The sequence below is a fragment of the Filicampus tigris genome, chromosome 14, assembly GCF_054856515.1.
Source record: "Filicampus tigris isolate MCC_2025a chromosome 14, RoL_Ftig_1.0, whole genome shotgun sequence".
Taxonomy (NCBI): Eukaryota; Metazoa; Chordata; class Actinopteri; order Syngnathiformes; family Syngnathidae; genus Filicampus; species Filicampus tigris.
Genome location: NC_141230.1, coordinates 5,531,923 through 5,558,219, shown reverse-complemented (window position 1 = coordinate 5,558,219; position 26,297 = coordinate 5,531,923). Strand labels below are relative to the sequence as shown.

Genomic DNA, 26,297 nt, shown 5'->3' with positions numbered 1-26,297 from the left:
GTCAACACTGGGGGATACGCTGCGGGCAACTGGAAGCACGTTTTGTGAAGTAAAAAAAAATAATTATTGCACAAATTACGCCATGGCGCTACCCTTTCTACCCGGCAATTCTCCAAATATACACGTAAGTACTGTGACGTTTATGTGGTATGTCTACTGTGTGTAGATGTACGTGTAATGTAACTGGATTTTTTTCGAGACAAGCTAACCATCCGGAGAAAGTTACTGCTGGCTAACGTATTAAAAATTACATTTGAGTTGATAATCCTCTGGCAACACGAGTTAAGTGTACCTCTGGCAACACGAGTTAAGTGTATTTACTAATGAGTCACTTCACATTGTTTGATTTAAAAACGTTCAGAAAAGTGAAAGAAACACTGGGGGGAAAAGTCTTGGTAACAAAGTAATAATTCAGTATATTTCAAGATATCTTGAAAAGAAAAGAAAATTAAGCAAAACAGCATCAATTACAGTCAAAAGTTTGAACTTTTCCATTCCATTGTATGAGCGTGTCTTAATATTTTTGACTTACTAAATCATTTGTTCTCCAATTTACAAGCCCCAACTAAAATAATCATACTGTTACCAATCGGATCCTACCACCAGGCCTATCACTAACGAAAGAAGGAAGAGGCTTTTTATTCCTAACAAGGTCAGTTGACATTGTAAGCCACTTACACTGTTTGAACATGAACACTGCTCTTAAATATACAAAAGAAAAAAACGTATTATCCATCCATCCATTATCCGAGCCACTTATCCAAAATACTTAATTCAACAATGTTGAATAAGAATTGGACCTAATTGGTGTTTGAAAAGAGTTCATAAAGGTTAAGAGCAACATTTGATTTTACTATAAATTTAAATACACATTTATTAAACAAATGTATTGTCCTGGATTAAAGATAATTGTCTCTAACGTGCTAAGTTTGAACATTTAATTCAGGGATTCTTTCATGTACCACTAGAGGGAGCCAGTTGCACCAGTGCTAGTTGTAACATACAGAGCTGCGCACTTAGCCCTTTTTGTCGTTCCGTCCTCTGTCCGCGACCTGAGTACCCTTCCGGCCTCGTCTCTTCGTCCTTATTCATAAAAATGATCATCCTTCGACCCCGTCCGTCCTCGTCCTTTTAAAGCAGTTCCGTCCTTATGTCCGCCCACACCCACCAAAAAAAGAAAACGTCCATGCATGACTCTGCGAGAGAGATGCTAACGACAGGTTTGTTTAAGGCTCATTATCTGGCTAATTTACTATTCAAATCCGCTCACCCACTTCTGGGTTAACAAACCGCTTGCCAGCACACGTTCTGTATGTGTGTAAGGAGACGAAGTGAGCGAGTCAAGAGTTGAAATGTAACTGCTTTATTTAACAGCAGTTGTTTATATGTCAATGTAGCGGATGTGAGAGAGGTCAGTTTTTGAACGGATGGGCGGAGACGCCCAGTCCAGGGAGCACTTCAATTGATCTGCCCTTCAGAATGCTGATTGGCTCGCTGGTTTCCCCTCCGCTTCTGGAGCGCCGACTGGAACACCATCAGCCCGTGTGTGGAGAAACAAATCGTGCAGGAGCAGTTACGGTGCTGCTACATGTGAATGCTCAATTGAATCTGGCGGCGCGATTCAATTGAAGTCAATGTAGTTAGCGCTAGACTCGGCGGGTCTTGCGTGGAGAGCGTAAAATGAAGGAAAACATTATCGTTGTGGATTGTGGACATCCCGAGCTATATGACATAGCCAGCTACCACTACCGGGACAAGAAAAAAAGATACCAATCTTGGACAACCGTGAGCGAGGACCTTGTTATACCTGGTATCTTTTTACTTTCTTTAGTTTTTTACAGCTGTTGAAGTACACGTAGTTGGGTAACTAGTAGCGCGTTTGAAGCGTCCAGAGGAATTTTTGTCGTTTGCCCATTTCGGCGAGTTGGTTGGGATGAACTTTGGCCGCCTCGCTACGACTTCACACGCATGAGGGACAATTAGTGGGTCAGACTAAATCCACATCCGCCCTTGCTTAGTCCGTCCCTTTTTTAGAACTTGTCGTCCATCCGTCCGGGATGGAGGGATGGACTGTTCCGCCCCCCGGGACAGAATTTCCCAGCTCTGGTAAAACTTACTAATCTAATTGATCTACAGTACAATGTCTGTGTCCGAATGTCCGCCCTTATCCCCTAACCCTGCATTCACCATATAGTCCCGCACTATATGTAGCATTGACACTTTATAGTAGTCCCCTCATTCTGTTTGGCGATTCGGACAGCCAGCGAACTACTTGCCCCCATTGCATATCAGTTGACAACCATACATGTCACGACACATTGCCGCATTAGATGTCCAACTATTGTGAATAAAAAGATAAATAAATTTAAAAAATGAAATTGTATTTTATTTCCAATTCAATAAAATGAATTATTTCCTTGGTGTAGCCTATAGTTACCATATTGCTTTGTTGTTTTCCTGCTCGCAATGCCTTGTGGTCTTATGGTCTATATTAACCTGTTGAGTGAACATGTGCACCACTTTTCCAAGTGCATTGTGGGTAATTTTGAGTGCCCTACATTTATTCCCCCCTGGACATTACAACACCCCTACAAAATGGCGTAACCCCAATGCGATATTTAGGCAATAGTGTGCACAGCCTATGAATTATAGTACATCATGTACTGTAATTCATTGTCACTCTGTTTAAAACCTTTTTACAAACTTTCCTAATCACGAGCTTTTGAACATTTTTTATTGTTACTTGGATGTACAGTACTTTAATTAACATCTCACGCTACAGAATGAAAAGAAATGTTATTTGTATATCCTTTGATATACAGTCCCTAGTACGGTAAATAAAAATTAGGGATATTCAGCTTTAGAAATTTCAGGATGACCCTAAAATGCATTATAACCTTAACAGAGCTTATGTTGACCACCAAACTTCTGAATGCAAATGTCCAATTGTTCAATATGTCTGTACAGTGCTTTTTGCACAACTTGCTGTCCTCTAACAAAACGCTGAATGTCAAAATTCACAACTGGTGGAAGAAACAGAGCGGCATAGAGTTGGATGTCATTGGAAATGTATTCATCAATAAAATGAGAGAGTGTCCACAAACTGTTTTGCTTGGTACTTTACCTCTTTACCTGTTGTAATTCACCTGTCGTCACACCTTACTGTATATTATGTTCTTTGTGTTCCAGCTGCTGAAGGAGAAATTCCACAAATCCCAACATTTTGACTACTCGAGTGGGGAGCCTCTGCTGGCCGGAATAGAGAAGCCGGGCATTGGAGGCGAGCTGTTGCTGGGACAGCGAATCAAACCAAAATCATCTGTCTATCCCAAAGTAGCAACCGGCGGTTTGCCATCATGGGTTGCTTTTGACAAACAGGTGTGCATCCTTATTTAACATCATAAATTCAAGTCATAGTTCCAAATGATAAAATTCCAATCGTTTCCACTGTGTAGGCGCTGTGTTTTGAGGCGTACTTCCAGGAAGCGGTGCCAGAGGCTCCCAATGTGACAAACAGAATCCGAAAGTGTAAAATCTACTTCTACCTGGAAGATGATACCATACAAGTGATTGAGCCTGAGTACAAAAACAGTGGAATTCCTCAAGGTGAACCAATTTTACTTCCATGTCCATGGGTAACAAATAAATCTAATGATATTATATATACACACAGACCCGTCACCAGAGCCCACCCTTAATGCACATGGAATGAATGGGGGGACCTAATTAATAATAAAGAAGTTGTACCATGCTATTTTAAAATTTCTACAGTTTTTGGCATATACATGATGATATATTACCTTTAGCACAATTTTTTAATGAAATATGAGTTATTTGGTGGCTGTTTTTCTAACCCGAAAGTAAGACGCCTGGTTCACCAAAACCCCGCCTTTCCCTGTGTGGCTGCCACGCCTCTTTCATGACGTTGTCCCAAAGCAGGCTGCGCGCACCGCCCACCAAACAGTAACTGCTGGCTTCAGGAGAAAGTGGGCGTGTGTTTACTCGACAGGGGCGGTGCGGGGGTGCTTCCTCACATTGTGACATCACAATGTGAGGACCCGGACGGTGCTGGTGCTCAGAGGAGGAATGAGCAGGAATGCTTCATGATAGATGAACGGAGGGTGTTTTTGCTGAGGAAAAAACATTTTAATATGGCTAAAAGCTAAAAAAAAAGTTTATTCAGCAGGATACATCTCCTTTAATACCCCACAGACAGCACTTACTTTGCACCGTATATTCACGTAGCACTGCCGCTCCCAGTCAATACTCTTGAATGGCGCCCTTTGCAACAACGGCAAGCATGTATTATTTTAAAGAGGAAGGCAACGCAAACATTTTTTTTTTCAAGAATATGTTCTATGCAAGCCCACTAGTTGAAACAACAAATAAATATTGCGTTTGTAGAATACATGTTAATCCACTCGTTTTAGCCATCTCTGGGGGCGGCCGTTTTGTCTTCTGTCGACGGAAAATGACATCACAACTGCTCACAACATCCAATCACGTATCAGATTCAGAAAACAGGCCAGCCGTGATTGGTCGTTGTGAGCAGTTGTGATGTCATTTTTAGTTGACAGAAGACAAAATGGCCACCCCCACAGATGGCTAAAAACGAGTGCATTTTGCTGCTTAATTTATATTCCACAAAAGCAAAATTGATTAGAATGCCGTGTTTCAACTTGTGGGCCTGCTGGGAACATATTCTTGAAAAATATATGTTTGGGTTGACTTCCGCTTTCACATTTGCAATACACAAAGACACCTTCTTGAGTACGTCGGCGCCGCAGCCGTATATATGGGATGTGGCAAAGCAGGGGCGGCGCCATCGGTGGGCCTGGGTGTGCACAGATAGATATAAAATTTTAATCTTTTGTCAAGAATGAACATAACATGAAGAGGGACACAATCATGAAGTGGAATGAAATTCCTAAGATTATTTAAAAACATTTTTAGAAATAAAAAACTGAGAAGTGGGGCGTGTTATATTATTAGGCCCCAACTCACTCTGGAAGTTCCCTAAAAAATTCTGAATGATCCAATGTGGACCTAAATGACTTATGATGATAAATAAAGTCCACCGGTGTGTAATCAATCTCTGCCTAAATGCACGTGCTCTGTGATAGTCTCAGTAGTCTGTTTAAAGCGCAAATAGCATCATGAAGACCAAGAAACACACCAGGCAGGTCTGAGATACTGTTGTAGAGAAGTTTAAAGCAGGATTAGCAAATAAAAAGATTTCACAAGCTTTAAACATCTCGCGGAGCACTGTTCAAGCAATCATATTGAAATGGAAAGAGTATGAGACCACTGCTAACCTCCCTAAACCCGGCCGTCCCTCTAAACATTCAGCCTAAGCAAGGAGAGAAACAGATCAGAGATGCAGCCAAGATGCCCATGATGAAGATAAAAATGTCTGGAAAAGCCGACAACAACATTAGAATTTTATGTAAGGTAATCAGAGGCACTTTAAATCGTGGCAGGTGTATGCTGATTCCCATTTAAGGTGAGTATGAATGTGATTGTTACTTCTGAACACAGCCACATACCCAATTGGAACAAGGTGTGTGCACTTTTTTAATCACATAGTTTCAATTTTTTATTTTTTTTAATTTTTACTTCCCACTTGAAAAAAAGAATCAATTAACCTGTAGAAGTTTTTATTTTTATTTACAGTATGTACTAAATGATGTGCGTAGTGATTATATTTGATAATATCAGTTTTTCATGTTGGTAGGGACTCTGATTCGCCGCCAACACATCCCATTGCCAGCACCCAAGCAGGAGCAGTTCTACAACGTGTTCCACTTTAATCTCAACCAGCAGATGGTGCTATTCGGCCACACGTTCACAGTGACCAACTGTGACCGGTTCACAAGGAACTTTCTCACTAAATGCGGGGTGATACTCAATGACCCCGTTGCTGTGCCTGAAGACCCTTACCGTAGCCTCCGGGAAAAGGTGGCTCCCTTTGCCATTATTATTGTTTTTTGTTATTGTTGCTGTTGTTGTTGTACTGTCATTATTTTTTAGTAGTGGTTGATTCAGTACATGCAGGATTTACGGAAAAGTTGAAACACTGTTTTACCAGATGGAGAAAAGTATGAGTCCATTGCGGCCATACGAGAGGCGAGACACTCTTAAACAGTTCTTGGACCACGACTGCAAAGTCCTGCGCTTCTTCTGCTTCTGGGATGACACCCAGGCCATGTACGGGGATCTCAGAGAGCTCGTGTTACACTACTTCCTGGCCGACGACACAATAGAAATCAGGGAAGTCATCCCACCAAATTCCGGGAGAGTCACAGCATCCAAATTCCTCCGTCGCAGCAAGCTACCCAAGGTGAGGTGTTTGAGAAAATGATGAGTGAAAAATACAAAAACATCCAATCTGTTGATGAAAATTGATGGATGGAGCATTCCAGAACACCAAAATGTACTTGTACTTATCAATGAGAGTAGCGATGTTGCACATGACATCGCCGAACACAAATGCACCCTAATGAGTTAGCCAATCATTGTTATAATATTAGATTATTATCAGAAGCTAATGCTGGTAACACTGTTAAGTAAATTTGTGCTAACACTGCAGCCCTGCTTACATTTTGGCTTTGACAAGATAGTACTCCTGCGAACTGCACAAAAGTGGTTGTGTTGCACTTAAGACCAACTTATCTTATAAATAATAAGCAAGATTGTTTCATAACAGTGGGCCAGAAGTGCCGATAGGCTATCTTAACAAACACATACACAGAAAGTGGCAGATAACTACTTGGTTTACTGTTGTACTTAGCAGCCAGGGCAAAAATGCATCATTTTTGTAGCATGAACTTCCATTTCTATGGTTATCATCACATTTTCTGGTGTAAATTCTGTTCCTCTGCTATTATTATAGTCATGTTATTGTATTGAGCAGCGAAGGACAAAGACGCCTGTGCTGCTTCCTCAACAAAGATATATGGTTAAGTTAACATTGATTGCAAATTTAAGATCTTAAGTCTACCACCGCAAGTTAGAACAAATTGTAATGTCCCCACAGGTGGGCAAGGATAGATGCAGCCACCAGTACACTTTCAATCACTTTATTCAACAAACAGTAACAAAAAATGCAAGCACATTCAAAGTAGAGCAGTAACGGCAAAGCAAATCACTCAAAATGTTCATCCTTCTGGTTGGCTGATCTCTTCCCATCATTCTAGACCTCATTCACTCTGACAGCCCAACTCCCCTCGAGCATTTTGACTCTACCAGCAGAGTGCCTAATTCAACTTGAAAGACAGTCAGGCCTTCGTCATGTGTGTGCGCTTTCACTCCGCTAACTTTGTTTGCACCGACGTTTGTTATTAAATGTCAACAGCCCTCCAAAGGTTGACCAGACTCTGCCATCCAATGAAAAGACAGCAACGCATCAATTATGCACCTTAATCCCCAACACACTTGATCATTTCATTTTGGGTGGCACGGCGGTGCAACGAAATGGATTAAAAAAAAAAAATCACATTTTGTAGGTGTTTGTCATCCATTCATTTGTTGCAGCACTCACTCTCATTAGTGTCGCAGGTGAACTTGACGGGGGGTGCACCCTTGGCTGGATGCCAATAAAGCGCAGAGCACACATAGGCAAAAAATGTTCACCCTCACATTCACACCTATGTACATTTGAATCAGGGACTCTTATTCTGGTTAAAAACTCAGATTTTTGTATTTCTATTTTTTTTTTTAAGTATACAGGGACAGTGCATATTAATTAAACAGTTTCCCGTGAATATGCCTAATTATAGCCAATGGCTAATTTGCATCTGTTGTCCCTGTGGTAGGTTGATGTTATAACATCATACGTCATCATAAGTTTAAAATACAGTACAATTTCAGAGAAGAAAAAAATACATTAATGGACAGCCATAAAAGCATTGAATAAGACAGAGTATGAGTATGATTTGTAAAGTGTGCCGACAAAGCGGATCTGCCTCACAGTTCTGAAGTCAGCTGCCAGCACACCCACAAACTTAGTGATAATAAGCAGTACTGTATAGAAGACGGATGAATGGATGAAAGGCTTGCAGGTGTCACCCCCCAAAATTGACGGTGATCCTTCCATGAAATTAGGTGGTTATATTCGACATAACAGGACACATGTAAAGGTTCAAGGCCCGATGCTCAAGATTGAAGTCGGCCATTTTGGTTTGAAGCAGCCAATTTGGGGCCGAATTCCTACTATGGAATTCACCCAAATGACCCCTAATTGGAAGCAAGTATACAAGACAGGTCTATCCCAACCTTTAATGAGCCAATGCACACATTTTACATGAGAGAATATTCCACAGCCCTACCATAATTGCCATCTAGTGAAAAAGCATTTTATTGTTCTGCCTCTCACTGCTGTATATGTCGCTGGCATAGATGTGGGCATTATGGTGTCAAAGTTGGATGATTTTTTTCCCGCTTGCAGCTTTGATTATCATGTCTCCACAGCATGCTTCAAACCAGCTGAATCTACCTGGAGAGTTGACCAACCGCTCTGTGCTTAATGTGCTGGCCTCCACCAGACAAGGAGACCGCTTCATATTGGACAGCCTCAAAGTACAGTACATCATCATTCCAAATGGCACTATCCTTATAGCCAAACTAAATGACATAAGTCATAATAATGTATGCTCCGCCTATGTTTACATTCCCCTGCAGACGGGAGCCATCCAAGAGGAGTTTTATAAGGATTGTGATTTGACAGTGGGCGGCGAGTTGAATGTGTGGGGCAGGAAAGTGATTATCGCTGACTGTGATGACTTCACTAAAGACTACTACCGCAACAAGTATGGTATAGGTAACCAAAAGCAGCAATCTTTCATTCATTGCCGTCTGTTAGTTTTTTGTCTGGCTTTTTCTATTTGTAATGTCTATATTTAACCACGCGGGGGCAGTAAGCGTAAATACATGCAAGTCACACGTTCTACGTTCGACTCTTATCCTCTGTGAGCAATTGTGCATATTGTTAGAAGCGTCAAGAGTGTTATATTGTGGCTCCCCTCAGTTATTATAGTACTATTTCTCCACAATAGACCAATGACAGAGAACAGAGGAAGAACCATTAGGCAATGTATTTTGTGCCACGGGGTCCTTCTTAGGGGCATTTTAAAAAGTAGGATATTATGATGCCTTGTAATTTTCCACTTTTTTCAATGAGTAACCAAAAGGCCAAGGCTTGAAATAACGGTTGCTAACCAATGACTGACTTTGGCATTTGAGGGGCAATTGACTAATTTTGAGCATTTTTTATTTTTTTACGTTTACCCCACTGACCTGAAGCAAGGGTTTTATTAAACAATAAAAATATGACAATGCAACGGGGAGGTTGAATGTAGGCCTGTATCTTATGCCGGCTATCAAATATTTCTGTATATGAGTATCCTACTGAAAATTCTATTGAATTTTCATTTATTTTCAATAATATTTTTACTTAATAACCAACCAATTGCTTTCCTGAATGTCTTTATTTCTTAGATTCACATTGTGGATAGCAGTAAACTGTACTTTATTGTCTAGAAACGTTTTCAGTGGGGCCATTTCAAACAAATTTAAATTTAAACTTAGGCGTTAAATTAAAAATAAATCAATAAAAGATCTTAAACACCCTTTGTGCAACTTGACTTGCACAGCTAGCATTTTAGCATGCAACATAATACTACAGTAGGTTCATGACTGTGCGTTTATGATCTTAGACCAACTAACATATATTTGTTATACGAGTAGAAGTTTTGGAAATTTTCCAACTAAAATGAAGACGCCACAAGAGTTGAAACTGTTAACTATATTAATGTTCTCATCAATTTCAGTTGGTGTTTAGATGATTTACTTGTTATATAATAATCCTCAAGAATAATTCTAAGGACTAGCACAGGAAATATGAGAATTTTCTTAAAACTCACACCTTTTAGTTGGAGACATACAAAACTAAAAATCTATGGTGGTGAATATCAATAGGCTAATTTAAGATGTCAGATTATTGTAATTGATATTGAAAGCAGGACAAAGTGACAAAGTAAATTACATAACTCAACTTTTGAACTTTTTGAACATAAAGCGGAAGTCAACCTAAAGGTTACTTTTCAAGAAAATGTTGTCTGCAGGCCCACTAAACGAAACATCGCATCCTGATTAATATTGCGTTTGTGGCATATGAGTTGAGCAGTAAAATAAACCCCTTTCCATGCCACTTCTGACATCACAGTTACTCAGGTCTCTGGTAACCAAGCGTGGCTCAGCTTCAGAAAACAGGTGAGCCGTGATTGGTCTTTACCTGAGCCCTGAGCAACTGTGATGTCATGATCAGTCAACAGAAGTCACAAAATGGCCGCCCCCTCAGATGGCTCAAAATGGGTGGATTTTGTTGCTTCACTCATATTCCACAAACACAATATTAATCAGAATGCCATGTTTAGACTAATAAAGGCACATAGAACATATTATTGTAAAGATTTTTGGGGGTTGACATCTAATTTAAGCACAGGGGAGGTTATCTTGGGTCCCAAATGACTAGCTACGGCCGTGCGTTTAGCCAGTGATGTTGCAAGCCGGCTGACATACACAACGCGTAATTAGCAGCTCATGTATTGACGAAGTAGACAGCTATCGCGAGGACTAATGTGAATAATACAACATATGACCATCGACACGTCATACGTTTATCGAGGTAATATGCTTCAGTTCAGCGCAAAGACAGGCTTTATACAAACAGGGTTCTCTTTCTCGATTATTTATGACGGAGCCTGCTGCGTTCCCCACACGGAGGAAACTAAAGCCCTTGGTAGCGGTGGCCACTCTGATGATTTACTTTGAAATATTCGTAAGAATCACAATGCACATTTGTATGAGATGCCGCGCAGGCCCAAAAATATCACCTCATTTACCTCTCACACACACAAAAACTCTCGTTAAAACAAAAATATATATATTTTCCCCCAAAAAACCCTCTCTGACAGGCCAAAAAAAACGCATTACAAAAAACACTCTCACACGCATCAAATGTTATCTAATCGCTCCTACTAAAACAATAACCCTTGCAATCTTTTCTGTTTTGTCTTAGCTCAAAACTGACAACAAAATGCTTCTCAAATGTTGTTTAGGCGTAAAAAACAAAAGTCAGACAAATCCATCTCCTCCGTTGTGGCTGTGATGTGGCAGTATTGTTGGATCTCCGCGTAAAAGAGACTTGATACTACATTTGACCTTTGAAGGTGTGATATTGGCAGGACAGTGTTTGTGTGTACACTGACCACAGCCGCCATAATTGAGGGCATGGAGTGGCGGGGTTTGGGGGAGGGCGACCATGACAGGCGAACTGACCCCAGCAGGAGTAACCCAAGCCGGGCTAGGATGAGTCTGCTACCCTGGGCAGAATGTTGGGGCTCTGCTGCATTAGTCACAGTAGTAAAGCGGGCAGGGTGATGCATGGTGATGGAAGTTGCTGTCTGACTTCTAGCAGTCACAGGTCGTTGCGGGGTTAACGTCCGCCCAGGATGCCATGCTCCCTCACGGATGGATTACCTCGAAGCCTCTGATCATTTCAGCGCTCCTCCCAGGGTTTGTCTTCTTTTAAGTGTTTTCTCCTTCTTTCCTCTCTTAGAGGACTTCAACCCGGTGAAGTACAAAGCTCCCGTTGCTCCCAAGCCCCCCAGGCTTGTACCTCCTTATAATGGCTTTGGCTCAGAGGAGGACTCACTAAGCTCTTGCCAGCGCCTGCTGCCCAAACCCCCACAGAAAGATCTCCATAAATTCATGGAATATGACAGGTTGGATAACATTACACACCACACTATTTGTTGTTTCCTACACACCACATTCTGGCAACCATACAGTATATCAGCCATTTGATTTGGTGGACCTCTCAGGACACACCTTTTGCCCTTGTTGACACAGACTAATATTAAAGTGTCACAAAACAATAGTGACAAAGTGTTGTTTTTTTATTTTCACATAAATGCATATGTATATTGTCAGACAGTGTGGGTACTGTTCCGCCACAGTGACAAACCTTTCTAGGTCCCGCATTTCAAAAACGTGCTAGTTAGCTTAATTGCAAACTCAAACTCTCCAGGGTGTGAACATGAGTCAAATGTTGGCTTTTCTTATTTGTTCACAGATGTGGCCTTGAGAGTAATGTCCTCAAGTACTATGCCAAGATGGTGACCGCTAGTCAAGTGGATGGCGACAGGGAGTTCATCATCTCCTTCTACCTGAGTGACGACTCTGTCAGCGTGTTTGAACGCATGCAGAAGAACTCAGGTTCGGACCGTTAGCCAGAACATGAACTACAAACTGACAGTGAACATCAGGCTATGTGTTGGGTTGAGTTCTTGCGAGACTGCAGCTTCAGACTTTTCTCTCCTTCCTGGACCATTAGGTGTGCTGGGCGGCATGTTTCTGGCGCGGGGTCGCGTCAAGAAGCCCGGCCAGGAGTTGTTTAAGAGCGAGCCCTCCGAGTACTTCACCGCCCAAGATTTATATGTCGGAGCGGCCCTCTGCCTTAACAACAGGCTATTCCAGCTGCTGGATGCTGACGAGTACACCTTCAACTACATGGAGCAACATGCTGAGCAGGTTTGGAACAAAGTACTGTATAATATTGAAATGATGACAGCGCAGTCAATTAGTTAATGCCATATTGTGTGTAACTGCCTTAAGTTCCCCAAAGCTAATATTGGCACCATCCTGGCAAAACTACGGTCAATTCCGGAAGAGAAGCAGCGTGAGATCAAGAACTTTCTGACGCTTAATGATCCTACGAACGCTGGATTTGTCAGCTTTGAGTCATTCAGGTACCATTTCAGTTACAGGAGTCTTTTACACTGTTTGACAAAGCTGCCATTTCAGTGTGTTTTTTCTGGGTACAGTATAAACTGGATTCTGCATAAACGTCACTGAATGGGGAATGGCACAAATCTCTGTTCCACATCATTCCCAAAAATGTTTGGTTGGCCTTTAAACAAAACACAGAAAGACAAGAAAAGAGAAAAATGTCACTATTTAAAGTGGATGTCAACACAAACATATGTTTTCAAAAATATGTTATATGCAGGCCCACTACTTGAAACAAGATATTCTGATAAATATTGTCTTTGTGGAATAATAGTTAATCCACCCGTTTTTAGCCATCTCAGGGGGCGGCCATTTTGCCACTTTCTGTCAACTGAAAATGACATCATAGTAGCTCAGGGAACGACCAATCACGGCTCACCTGTTTTCTGAAGCTGAGCCATGATTGGTTGTCTGAGCATCTGTGATGTCATATTCAGTCGAGAGAAGGGACAAAATGGCCTCCCCCAGAGATGGCTAAAAACAGGTGGATTTTGCTGCTTAATTCATATTCCACAAACGCAATATTAATCAGAATGCCTTGTTTCAACTAGTGGGCATGCTGGGAAAATAATCTTGAAAAAAATATGTTTGGGTTGACTTCCACTTTAATGAGCATAAAGTGATAAAATCGTAAAGTTAGAGTATTTACCTATATAAGTAAAAATAACAAACTAAATAAATCAAATCTAGTAATAAAGGGAGAAAATGACATTATTTTAGGACAGGGGTGTCAAAGTGAAATGGACGGAGGGCCAAATAAAAAATGTTGCGTCGAGTCGAGGGCCGCGCTGAGTTCATTGACATTTTTTAAAATGTCCAGATTGGCTCAGGTCCGTCGCGCCTGCTGATGTCACGCTTTATATTTCTGTAATATATTCCTTTGCCTCTATTTTTGTCACCCCCCTGGCTGTAGTGTTCTTATATTCGGAGTTACTAAATAAAAAATAAAATAAAGTACATTACTGCTACTTTTGCGTGGCAGCTCGTACGTTACTTCCGCTTATGACCCGAGAAGAAGCCGCTGCCCATCTTGTGAAACAATATCAGTGGAACGTTTGCGTTTCTCCTGCCAAACTGGAAACAATTTTCTGGTTGACTCGGGCTGCAAAATTGTGTGTACTGTACATAATGTGAAGTAAAACGGAGAGGATCATGATTGGTATGATGTCTCTAGCTGACTCTATTTTAGAATGGCAAGGTATTATTGTGGGTGCTCCTGTCAGAAAACACAGGCCCGTATTCCACTTGACACGTTTATTTATTGTGGTCTGCAACAACACAGACAAAGAATAACCTAGCAACATCATCCAATGCATATCCATTAGTTAACAATATGCCTAAACATTACAATTCACTGTATTAAGAAATTAATCAGCCAAACAATACATACAATACACATTCACACGTTTCATCACTAGAATAGTTAGCGTACTAGCCGAAATAATTAACTAGTTGTGGACCTTCCTGCTCTTAACTGATAGATAATGTCTCATTACTTTTTCCATATAGTGAATCTCTGGAATAATGGAGTCTACATTAGAAGTTGACTGAAGCTATTTTTCTGTGTTTGACTATATCACAGGGGCCTGCTGATGGCAACAGAGTGCGGGCTGAGCGAGCATGAGGTTCTGGTGCTGTGCCGATCTTTGTCTGAGCACCAGCAGCCTGAAGAGGACGTTGGCCTGATGTTGGCTGTGGCCCAGGACGTCCTCAAAAAGAAGGACTTTGACCAGATCCCTGACATGACCCGAGTGTTTGAACACCACGACCTCACCAAGTAGGGAGATGCTCATATTTTGAAAATACGGGATATAGATTTGCATATAACAGCAAACTAGCAACTCTGTAGCTTGAGGTGGGTATATTGCATTTGATACCTGGGCCTTCAGAAGCGACTTACCTGAATTAATATCAACCCTATCACGTTACTATTGCAGAAACCATCAATATGATACATAAATATAGGATAATGGCACACAACTGTGACGCAAACGTCATCTGGAGCAGTTCCGAATAAATATTTATCTAATACCATCGCAGAAACATTTTCATTAATTGAATTTATGTACCGGTAAATCACACTCACCAGAGATGCTGTATGTTAAATGTATTCATTTATGCATGTGACTTCAGATGTCTTTAGCTCCTCAAAGTTGGCTGGAACAAGTTTTGCTTCGACTAACCAATCAGAGCACAGGATAGCTGTCAGATGGTCCCTGGCTGTTCAATCTGCTCAGTCAAAGAAAGAGTGCCGTTGCCCAGCATAGTTTAGGGTAGATTAGATTGACATGGCAACACATAAAGACTGCAATCTGATTGACCCCCCCAAAAAAAATCTAACATCCATTTACACACCGAGAAATGCTCTGACATGAGCAGAACAGAGTATTAGGAACACGTATTACGGAACAAATATCATAATGTAGGTTGTAAATCTCGGTCAATGCTTCTGATAGTGTTGACCGTCCACTACTGGCAAGCAGTACACTCCGTTTTGCCTCAATTGCTTCAAGACGCTATTAATCAAAAATCAATTCCATGACTATTCCACGATATTTGTAACTATTAATTACTAGATTTCAAGCTGTAGTTTCAACCAATGCATCATCGTTAAGATTTTTTCATGCTGTCACACACGCCAAGCCGTGCACTCCCCATGGTTCTCATGGCTGTAGCTCTTCACAGACTCACCCAGGTATTTAAAAGCCTGGGATGCGTCGGTAACGCGTCAGCCTCTTGGCCCGCATCTTTGAACAGCGCACACAGGCGCTGATTTGCGACTCCTCAGTGAGCATCCAAGCATCTCAGTCCGAAATCTCCTAGTGTGAACGAGGCATAAAATACACTGATAATGGATTAACAAGCAAACCAACACATGCGCACACACACATAGGCGTCACACAAGGCATCAATCGTGCAGTCAGTGGCCCCCAAATCTCAGAGCAAGCTTTAGTTCCAGCTTTGGGAGTGGAGCATTGGAACCAGATGGACCCTAAAGACAAGAAATGGCATGTAGTATGGAAGAACACACACACACACACATGCAAGCTCTATGTCACCTTCCTCATTTCCTTTCCTCCCTTTTAGTGCACTAAATCACTAGATGTCAATCTTTAACCAAAAAAAAAACACACCAAAAAAAGGAGTCCCACCGTCTCTCAATGTAAAAACAAAAATCATGACGTTAGGTGAATAAAGTTCATCCTTGTATTACGGGGGGAAAGCCGGCGGAAATAGTTCTTACTTTGCTCGAATAAAGTCTTAATTTTTCAAGCAAAAAGTAGCTGAAGTAAAAGTAAGAGTAAACAAGTTAGAAGAAGAAACTTGAAATGAACAATGACAAGGTCAAGCAGCCGTTTTGTTCATACGTATTTGTGTGTTGATTGTTCGTCATGGCTCTAATGAAATGGTATGGCAGGAATGGGACTCTGGATTTTGTGGCATCACTGAGTGTGAAACAACTGGCAGTCCGGGACAAGCACCCCTACTCCACATATGCCATTTTACACTAGTTAAATTGGGCATTATTTGTTTATTTTAAATGGACTATTTTTGTTTGCATACTAATAGTTACATCTCTGCAGTGCCTACCCACCCATCACGTTTGAAATTACACAACAAAGTCAATTTTTTATTTATTGCACATTTGCAAAATATGTCTGGAAGTGACCCATTTTGAATTGCCTGAATTTTTATCATATTGCGCCCACGCCAAGTTTGTTCAATTTTCGAGCGATGGCCCTTCTCCATGAAAGTAATGTCAAAGTGAAATGGTAAGCAGAGCTGCAATTTTAGCACGGATTGTCCAATCGTGTTACCTTACTAGGGTTAGCTTCCAATGAATGTTTCACAAAGCTGACAAGGAGTGTATGAACATTCCTGTTGATGAGTGTAATTCGACAGCTTAGTGATGAAGTGCTGTCTCCACAAGTGAAAATACACTTCATCTTCATGGGGGCTTACTTTTCTCTTCAAACCAGGGGCGGAGCACACACAGGCGCACCCAGATTGACAGACTGCCCACTCAGCGAGATTGCTGAAAAAAATATATATACTTTAATTTTTTTAGTAAATTATTATTAAATTATTTTTTGAATTTGTGTTTCGTTGTGTTTTTTATTTTATTGAAAATTAAGACCGGCATAATTGTGGTTTGAACTTCATACTATTCAGTTTGTCATTTTCTTTGAATATACAATGTGAGGGGACAGGAAGACTGTGCTCAGTGAGTGAAGTATTTTGGCCCACCCTGATTTTCCCAGGCCCACCCATTAGCCACGTTCTGGCCCCGCCCCTGCTTCAAACTCTTGGCTGCTTGAGAACAAGTAGGTGCTCGCCTTGTTGAAATGCCCTGGGTTTGCCCCCAGTCGTCATGTTAATGAAGGCCGTGCTCAGCAGCGGCCCAACTGTAGACGAGGATAGGGTGAGCAGTATCTTATTTTCATGAGACAGGACCACCCGCTCTGCTCAAGGCATCCTAATTTCAGTGAGACAAAATTATGTCTGCTGTGGTCTAAATCCTTGGGGTATTTTGACAAAAGCAGGAAGTCACAGACATGTTATTAGAATTCCCAAGAACTGTTTCAAATTGCCCCAAAAATGTGTTTAAGTGACTTGGAGGTGTTTATTGACTATAAATAAAATCATTTAGATATTGATTCCTCTGTAAATTCCTGTATTCCTTTGCTTCTTCAGAACAGGACGTGCGTCCATCAAAGAGGCGACGACAGTCTGCAGAACCTTCCAGCTCCCCCTCTCTGACAACCTGCTCACATGTCTGCTCCACAAGTATGACCTGTCTATGTTAAGGCTGGATTGATTTGATACAGTTCTCGGATCTCATTTGTACTTTATGTTGCGGATGCACGTGTGTGTTGGAAAGGTTTGCAGATGGTGACCAGATAGACTACCACGCCTTCCTGGCTGGTATCAACTGGCTGGAGCATCCTGCTCCCCCGGTGATGCCTGACGACATCCTAAAAGTAGGACAAAGCTTGGTTAATGAGGCATTTGCAATCACATACATTCAGCTTAATGATGAGTTTTATATCGATTACCGGTAGTTTCTTTTCATTTGTTTCGGTGATCATCCGTCAAAAAAGTCTTCATGTGAAACCAGTCCCTTGCGCAAACAAAGATCAGCTGTATAGTGGCACCCTTGCATTTACCTATTTACAAATTATTGTTATTATTATGTTATTTTGTTTTGTTTTTTTCAATTCTAATTTTGTTTATTTTGGGGTCAGTCAACGCCAAATGTTAGTGACAAAGGCTTATTTGTAGTATATCAATCGCTCATTCATAATTTTGTTGGGTAGACATGGGCTGATATCAGATTCTGATGGGATGATAACCGTGACCAAAAAAATTGCGGTATCACAGTATTAAAATTACAGCTCTAAAATGTACTTTTGTAAACTGTTTGGGTAAATACAAACCTGAACAACTGTGATGTCATTTTCAGTCAACAGAAAGTGGCAAAATGGCTGCCGCCTGAGATGGCTAAAAATGGGTGGATTTTGCCACTTAACTCATATTCCACAAACACAATATTAATCAGAATGCCGTGTTTAGACTAATGGAGGCGCAGAGGGCATATTATTATAAAGAAAACATTTGGGTTAACTTCCACTTTAAATGGAATAGGGCGACAAACAAACCAAACAAAAAAAATAAAATAAAAATGTGTTCAGGTGCCGAATGGCAGGTATGCGGGTGTCCACTATACTGTACTACATTCCTATACTGTATAAACAGAGCGTTGGCCCCAACTTGGGGAATCTTAAGGCGTTTCAGAAAAAGAAAAAAGTTTTCAGCATTGTGTGTGGGCGGAGCATCCATCCATCTATCCATTATCCAATCCGCCTATCCTCGCGGGCTGTGGGCGGGGCATGGTGGCAAAATAAAGTTATAATGTCTTGATTTGTTTTCTGTCTTCTCCAGTTTGACGTAAAGCTTCGGTGTGATGCCAGCAGAGTGAAAACCATCAATTACTCCTCCCTGGTGCAGGAAGTGTTCCCCGGCGTCTCCAACACGGTCGATCCGGAGAGCGCGGCATCAGCGTAGATGAGTGCACTAAATAACAAACGACGCATGAGCGCGGTAAATTAACATCCAACCTGTGCGGTTTGGACATTACACACATGCATAAAAGTGTGTTGACTTTAAAACGGAACCACATTTCAAGTCAAGGCAGGTTACATAATGACTACAGGTATTACACTGTAGCTTCCAGCACTGAGCAAAATTTACAATATAAAATTTGGCTACAACAGAGGATCTCTGTTGTCAGCTCACAGCTGTGGAAACAACAGGTACGGATGAGACACTAAGTTTTTTTTTTTTTTTCAGTACAATTGACATGAGACCCTTTTATGTTATTTGTGTAATGTCTCTAAATCAGTGGTTCTCAAACTCTGTGAACCATAGCTTGTGGGTCCGCAGTGTCCTATGTGGGGCCAATTGAAACCCCTGTTATGATTGTGACCTTTCATCACCTGACGTTCCAAAAGAAAGAATAAAGAATAAGGCCTTGTTCTGACTGCCAGCCGAAATCCCATTTTACCCCATCCAAATTCAAACTGGACTTTTGTAGTCCGAACTGTCACAAAGCACATGAAGTCCAATTTTTGTGGGACTGATTGAAGCCACATTCGGGAGGTAGACTCATATCCGATTTGGACAGTATGCGTCTCAGTCTGAACTGTTCAGACCACACAAATCCCTTTTGACTGTCCGTGAGAGACAGTCAGTTTAAGTGCGCAGCGATAATGAATGAAGCACATAGAAGAAATTGAAAACAGCAGTTCGTGGACAGAGGAGGAAATGCATTGCCTTATCGGTCAGTCGGGAGATACCAGCAAAGTTCGAGGGTATGTATCGAAACAAGTCCATTTATGAAAGTATTTTGTGTGTTGCTGATATCGCAATTATATGACGTTGAACACCACGTGTGCCGGACCACACTTCCATTCCGACATTGGAACTCTTGGGTCAATGATGTGGCCCAGTCTGAACAGGACCATATGTGATTTAGACACTTGCTAAAAACTGTGTGTACAGTCAGACCTAAACATCGGATTTGAGGAGGAATCTGATTTGAATCAGATATGCCTGCAGTCTGAACGCAGTCCAATTGGCATAGTATAAGAAAATGTCCTATTTTTTTTTTGTTGCTTTTTTAATAGAACAAGTGGTGTATAATTTTTTTTTAAAGTGGTACCTTAACTCATGAGTTGAATTTGTTGTGACCAAGCTTGAACTCAATTTACTCATAAAAGAAGCGATAGTGTAACTTTCAACTTTTTTTCCAGAGAATAGGCAAATTTTTTATTCTGTGGCATTTAGACATAGTTATGTTGAATTAGCATTTGCTAAGTGAGGGGGTTCTTGGAAAAATCTTTACACTGTAAGGGGTCTGCGGACCAAGAAGTTTGAGAACCGATGCTTAAACATCGGAGTGGAAGCTCATTTTGTGTGGAAAGCTGATCATATTCGATCCACCTTGTTATTCATTTTGGATTGTAGCATTTTGCTTGAAGTGTTAATGGATGCACAGCTCCTCTTTGAACATGTTAAATGTTTGAATGAGAATCGCAATCATTAATAAAGTTCAAATGATTACCAAGACGACTCAGGATTTTTTAGATTTTTTTTAAAAATGTTTATGCTGTTAAACAAACAAGATTAACCAACCCTTTTTTTCCTCAGCGAAAACAGGGGGTGGGAGTAGAGGGGACCAAGTCCTGACGCGATCGTGCAAACGGCAAAAATCGACGCTCCCCACACTAAAAAATGTTGTATAATTTCAGTATTTCATCTGTAAGGACTTTTTTATTGCAATGATTGCAATAGTTCAAGAACTTTTGTGGACAAATATAAAAATGGCATCTGGTTATTGGCGAGACGCTTGTATGTACAACAGAGTTCAATTTCATCTTGATTGTGATTATAATGACTATAATAGATACATGAATACATGTAAAAATAAATATATATACAGCGTGAATTGCAAAAAGCAGTGTTTGGTTGGGGCATCAACTAAACAATGCGGAATGCGGAAGCCGTGCGGCATCAATGCCGCCCCTATTTACCGTGCATTTTAGTTTTTTTTAATTAGACGATAACGAGTGAAAATAGTAAGGTTCGCTGGATTACGTTGGCTTGTTTGCTTAATTTGGATAGATGAGATGCTTTGTTGCAAAAACACCCCTCAGTTGTGTGTCTTGAGGCAAGTCCGTTTCATTTTAATATGCACTTTATAGACACGGTTAGTTAGCAATGAATAGGCTAATACCTTCATTTCACATCAAAAACTGTTTGCGGCTCTCTGTGGAAACTGGGTCGAAATGGCTCTTTGAGTGTTAAAGGTTGCCGACGCCTGGTCTAGAGTAAACAAAAATTTCCTTCAGCTAAACCCCCAAAAAACTGAGTTTTTTTACAAAAAAGGTTTGCTATTAGAGAACAACCGGAGTCCAGTGGCGGCTGCTGCTTATTAAAATGAGGGCAAGCTGAGCTCCGGCTCACACAGATCATCCGATCATCAAATTTTTTTTTTTCCTTTATTTTTCTTCGTTTGGGCGCGGTGCTTTTAGAGGACGCTGAGCTTCCCATGCAGTCGCCACTGAGTCCAGTCGCCACTGTCTGAGTCACTAGGTCCTATTTTAGTTTTGAGCGCAAGTCTAGTGCAAAGCACAGTCGAAATATGCGCATGGGTGGAACTTTCTTCTTTCTTCAACTTTTGGTATTTTGCTTGACTTTGCGGCAGTAGAATTAGGTTAACGGCGTTTGCGCCATTGTGGGATGAAACATAGTGTCATGGCAGCCATTCCTCGCTGCATCCCCAGTTTGCATCAAAATCAGGGGAGTGCAAAGCATACGCCCGAATACGACATGCTTGAAATGCAGAAACAGAAATTAGACTTGCTGAGTTTATGCATGATATTGGCACTTAAACTGTAATAACTCCCGTTTTGGATGTAGTCGCCACGTGTGTGAGATATGGGAAACTGGAAACCGCCTTGCATTTCCCAATTGTGTGTCCATGTGTGACGGATGTTTGCGACATTGACCGAACCCTGACGTGAATACACATTTTCCTCCCTTTGCCAACGGTTGTAAATATTTTCCCCTCAGTGGGATAGGGGCTTAACTGAACTCCCTCAAAAGAGCATCAAACAGCTGCAGCTCATTCAGAAGGCAGCAGCTCAGGTTATTTAGCTGTAGAACAGGTTTTAAAATTCTGGTACTAGTCTATAAATCACTGAATAGTTTGGGTCCTGAATACATGAAAGAAATGGTAATTGAATGTAAACCCTGCAGTAGGGCTCTGAGATCTGCAGAGTTGGAGTTAGTGGAGAAAAGGCTTCAAAGTAAACATGGTTAAATTGCATTCAGATGTTATGATGCACACAAATGGAATAAGATGCCAACAGAAATGAAGTCAGCCCCGACTGTAATAACTACTCCCCCCCATACTTTTGATTAAGGTCTTCTAAACATTTAATTTAAAAAAATCCTTTTAGACTTATTTCCTTACTTTTAAATATTTTTAAAGTTTACTATTAATGTGTTTAAATGTTGTGATTGTACGTTGATTTTTGTAAGCTACTTTTGTTTTCACTGCTCTGCTTGCGAATGTTGTTGACTGTTGTGTTTGTAAATGCTTGTAGGTGTTGTGTTTTTATTTCTTGTGTGAAGCACATTGAATTGTCTTGTGCCTGAAATGTCCGATATGAATAAAACTGCCTTGCCTTTCTGCACATCACATTATGGCGAAAAGGTCAATAGAACATGGATGAGCAGTTATTTCATAACTCCCCCCCCCTTGAGACTTGGAAGAGAACCTTCATGTGATTTATCTTAACAAATACTCTTTCCACTTCTGTTGTGTACATGTTTCACACTGTGTGTGGTGATACAGAGCACCATCGTTCCTCCTTGGCGGACATCTGTCTAGTTCTGACATGTTATCTCCTCTGGTTTTTGTTGTTGTTTTTCCATTCCATATGTATATAAACTGTCTCTCGTCGTCCGGCAGCTGTTGTCTCATATTAGACTGAATATATTACAAATGGCAGTATTAATCAAAACTGAGTCTTATTTTTGATACAACTCTTTTACTGGTGTACCTAAAGAGCCTTTCCTAAACCACGCTCCCTCTTTAAACGCCGCACAACTTCCCTCTTTCTAAAAAGCATTGCCAATATTGATATGTTTAAAGCGGAAGTCAACTCAAACATATTTTTTTTCAAGAATATGTTCCCAGCAGGTCCACTGGTTGAAACACGGCATTCTGATTAATTTTGCGTTTGTGGAATATAAATTAAGCAGCAAAATGCGCTCGTTTTTAGCCATCTCCGGGGGCGGCCATTTTGTCATCTGTTGACTGAAAATGACATCGCAACTGCTCACAACGACCAATCACGGCTCAGATTCAGAAAACAGGTCAGCCGTGATTGGCAGTTGTGAGCAGTTGTGATGTTTTTCATTTTTTTATTTTCGGTACACAGAAGATATCCCACAATCGCAAAATTACAGAATGCCGTGTTTTAACTTGTGGGCCTGTTGGGAACATATTCTTGAAAAAAATATGGGGGGTTGACTTCCGCTTTAATCAACAAAACATTAAAAAAATGCAACACTGCAATGTGCCATTAAAGTCATCAAATGGATTTTGTCTGAATATGTTCCACCGATTCATTTCTGCCACTTTTTCCTGAATGTGTTTTTTTTTCAATTATTACACCAGATCAGCTTTACACTTTTAATGGCGCGCAACCCAGAGAGGGCACTCGCGCGCACCGCAGTTTGGGAAATTAAAAAGTAAGTCAAAATGCGTCCTTGAAGGTGGTTTGTCTCCTGGCAGCAGGCTCCTTCCTGCGGGCCCACCCTCTTCCCGCCGCATATGGGATTCACATTTGGCTGACTTGAGCGTTCTGTTAATGTGATATTATGATGCATTGTCTTTAGCTATATACTTGCTTACCGTGTGTGTGTGAGGGTTACAATGTTTTAATGTGCTAATGTCAGCAGCAGCCATGTCTGATGATGCCTGGAAGTGTCATTAGAACCCAAACTTTGCTTGTACAACTCCACAGGAGGCTATTGCTTTTTTTGGTTGTGGGAGTGTGACGGCCATCTTCTCATGGCTGTAAATCGCCTCAACTACCGTCAAGCTACTGAAGGTGTGTGTGTGTGTGTGTGTGTGTGTGTGTGTGAGGCAAGTGAAGGTGAGAAATTTGAGGGTCAGCCGAGGTCATTCAGGTAATTGTGCATCTTAAACTTTTGACCTGCTAAGCTCCACTTAGCACAGCCCCTTATTTCCCCCGAGCATTTGGACCTTGCATACCAGAAGATGCTCACAAGTGTGTGCTTCCATCTCAACAAACAATTGTGCAGACTGTTTTAATGACCTACATTGAGCGCAGTTTGTTAGTTATTCAGACAACATACTCAAAAATGACACAACTGATTTCAATAAAGTTTTGTGGAGCGGTCGCACATCAAGACGCCACTCAATTTTGGTGAGAATCTGGATAAAGGTACTTGATACAATCATTTATTTATTATATTTTTGGGATGTTACTGCCCACTTGCAATGGGACTATGTAGCAGAAGTTGGACCTGCATTTTAAAATCAAACAGGTTAATTAAATTTAAAATTTACTGTGAAACCTCAATTTGACAGACTAATAGGGGGTTGGGCTTGTACAACTTTCTGTTAATTTGAAGTAGCTCCAATATTGATTTGTACAAGTTTTGTGGCCTAAAAATGCCCAGTACGGTATATTTTGAAAATAAATATAAAAAATCTTGGACAATGGTGTGTGGCTGGTCCTCTTTTTTTCACCTGTTACAGATGGATGCCATAGGTTTGACCCAAAGAAACAATTGTATTCTGTACGAAAAATTGCAAGTTTGAGAGAGGACACGCTCCTTTTGAGCTGCGTGCCTATGGCAATGCAATGCTAATGTCCATGTATTCCATGACCTTTTCTAGGACTGTCGTGCCCGCCAAAATGGCCGCCATGTTTGTTCATACTTTGCCTTTGTCACCACTGCCAATACGGGCACCCCGTAGGCACGGTGGTTAGCCTGCCCTAGTCTACTCTATATTTGCGACAACAGCAGCACAACCTCGAAATATGTTGTCTGTCTGTTGGATGTTCCACAGCGCCATTTACTGGCACTGTGGCCAATTGCGGCCAATTCTGGAACTAAGAGACTTTGACACTTACTGTACAAACGGGTGTTTTAAGTGTACTGGACACTTTCTTTTGTTTTCTGTCTGTTGAATTCAGAGTCCATTGGTTCTGTGTCCATTAAATCAGGATCACACTGTATACATAATCAAACAGCAATAGTAAATTATTTCATAGATATAAAATCCCAACAGGCAGCACGATGGCCGACTCATGAGTACATCCGCCTCACAGTGCATAGGTTGTGGGTTCGACTCTGGACTCTGGCCTCCCCGTGACTCCTTGGATTTTCTTCTGAAAATTAATTCGGAATCGCTGACGGAAGCCCGTTTAACCGGCCTATAGACGGTTTTGTATATATATATATATATATATATATATATATATATATATATATATATATATATATATATATATATATATATATATATATATATATATATAAAATAAATAAATATTATAAAATTTATATATATATATATATTCACCAACACCCCAAAATCATCAGAGATACAGTCTCATCGTTTTGCCTTTGTCACATGCTAACATACGGACGCTATCACAATATGAAATATTCACCGTCACTACATTTGCTTCGTGATGATGTGACTTATGAGTCTGGCTGTGCCTTCTTCCTCCTTTTCTCATCTTCTGGATTCCCTCCGACGCACCTACAGATTGCCAAACTTTGTCTTATTTTGGGAAGCAAAGGCCACAAAGCCATCCAGAAATGCAGACAAAAGATATAATAGGTAATGCGATGATTTGGCCTACAGCGCAGTTAAGTGTCATTCATTACGAACATTTATCATCTTTTGTCTCATTTTTAATTCTTCATCTTTAGGGTGTCTCTCATCACATGGAGCCATGTGAGGATAACAGATGAAGTCATTCCATTTGGATGTCCTGTGGGCATCATTCCCGAATGCACATTGTCATACGCACTCAGAATACACTTCATTAGGTATACAGTAATCCCCCGCTATTTCACAGTTTAGGCTTTGCAGCCAAGATTACTCGCTACTCTAATTTGAACACATATTTTTTTATTTGTGAATCCCGTCTTCACCATATCGTGGCATCCATTGAAATGTGTCTTCTGAAGCACTGTAAGCACGGTATCTTCAGTACAGCGTCACTCACAAGAACACTGACTATGAAATGAGTTACAGTTATTCTATTTATGCAGGTGTTTTGTGTCTAGAATGTGTTTAAAGAGTGTGGGAGTTTCATTTTGGGACTAGA

General features: G+C 40.9%; 1 protein-coding gene across 1 annotated transcript; it reads left to right on the top strand.

Moving 5' to 3' along the window:
• Nucleotide 1: 1 nt before the first annotated feature.
• On the top strand, nucleotides 2-20,344 carry efhc2 (EF-hand domain (C-terminal) containing 2). The gene is made up of 15 exons (XM_086051738.1): nucleotides 2-124; nucleotides 3,190-3,378; nucleotides 3,456-3,606; nucleotides 5,735-5,958; nucleotides 6,089-6,340; nucleotides 8,470-8,577; nucleotides 8,680-8,818; nucleotides 11,618-11,783; nucleotides 12,134-12,276; nucleotides 12,395-12,591; nucleotides 12,676-12,809; nucleotides 14,432-14,626; nucleotides 17,545-17,637; nucleotides 17,732-17,831; nucleotides 18,793-20,344. The coding sequence occupies exons 1-15, from the start codon at nucleotides 83-85 to the stop codon at nucleotides 18,913-18,915; spliced, it is 2,256 nt and encodes a 751-aa protein (XP_085907864.1). The 5' UTR covers nucleotides 2-82; the 3' UTR covers nucleotides 18,916-20,344.
• Nucleotides 20,345-26,297: the final 5,953 nt, after the last annotated feature.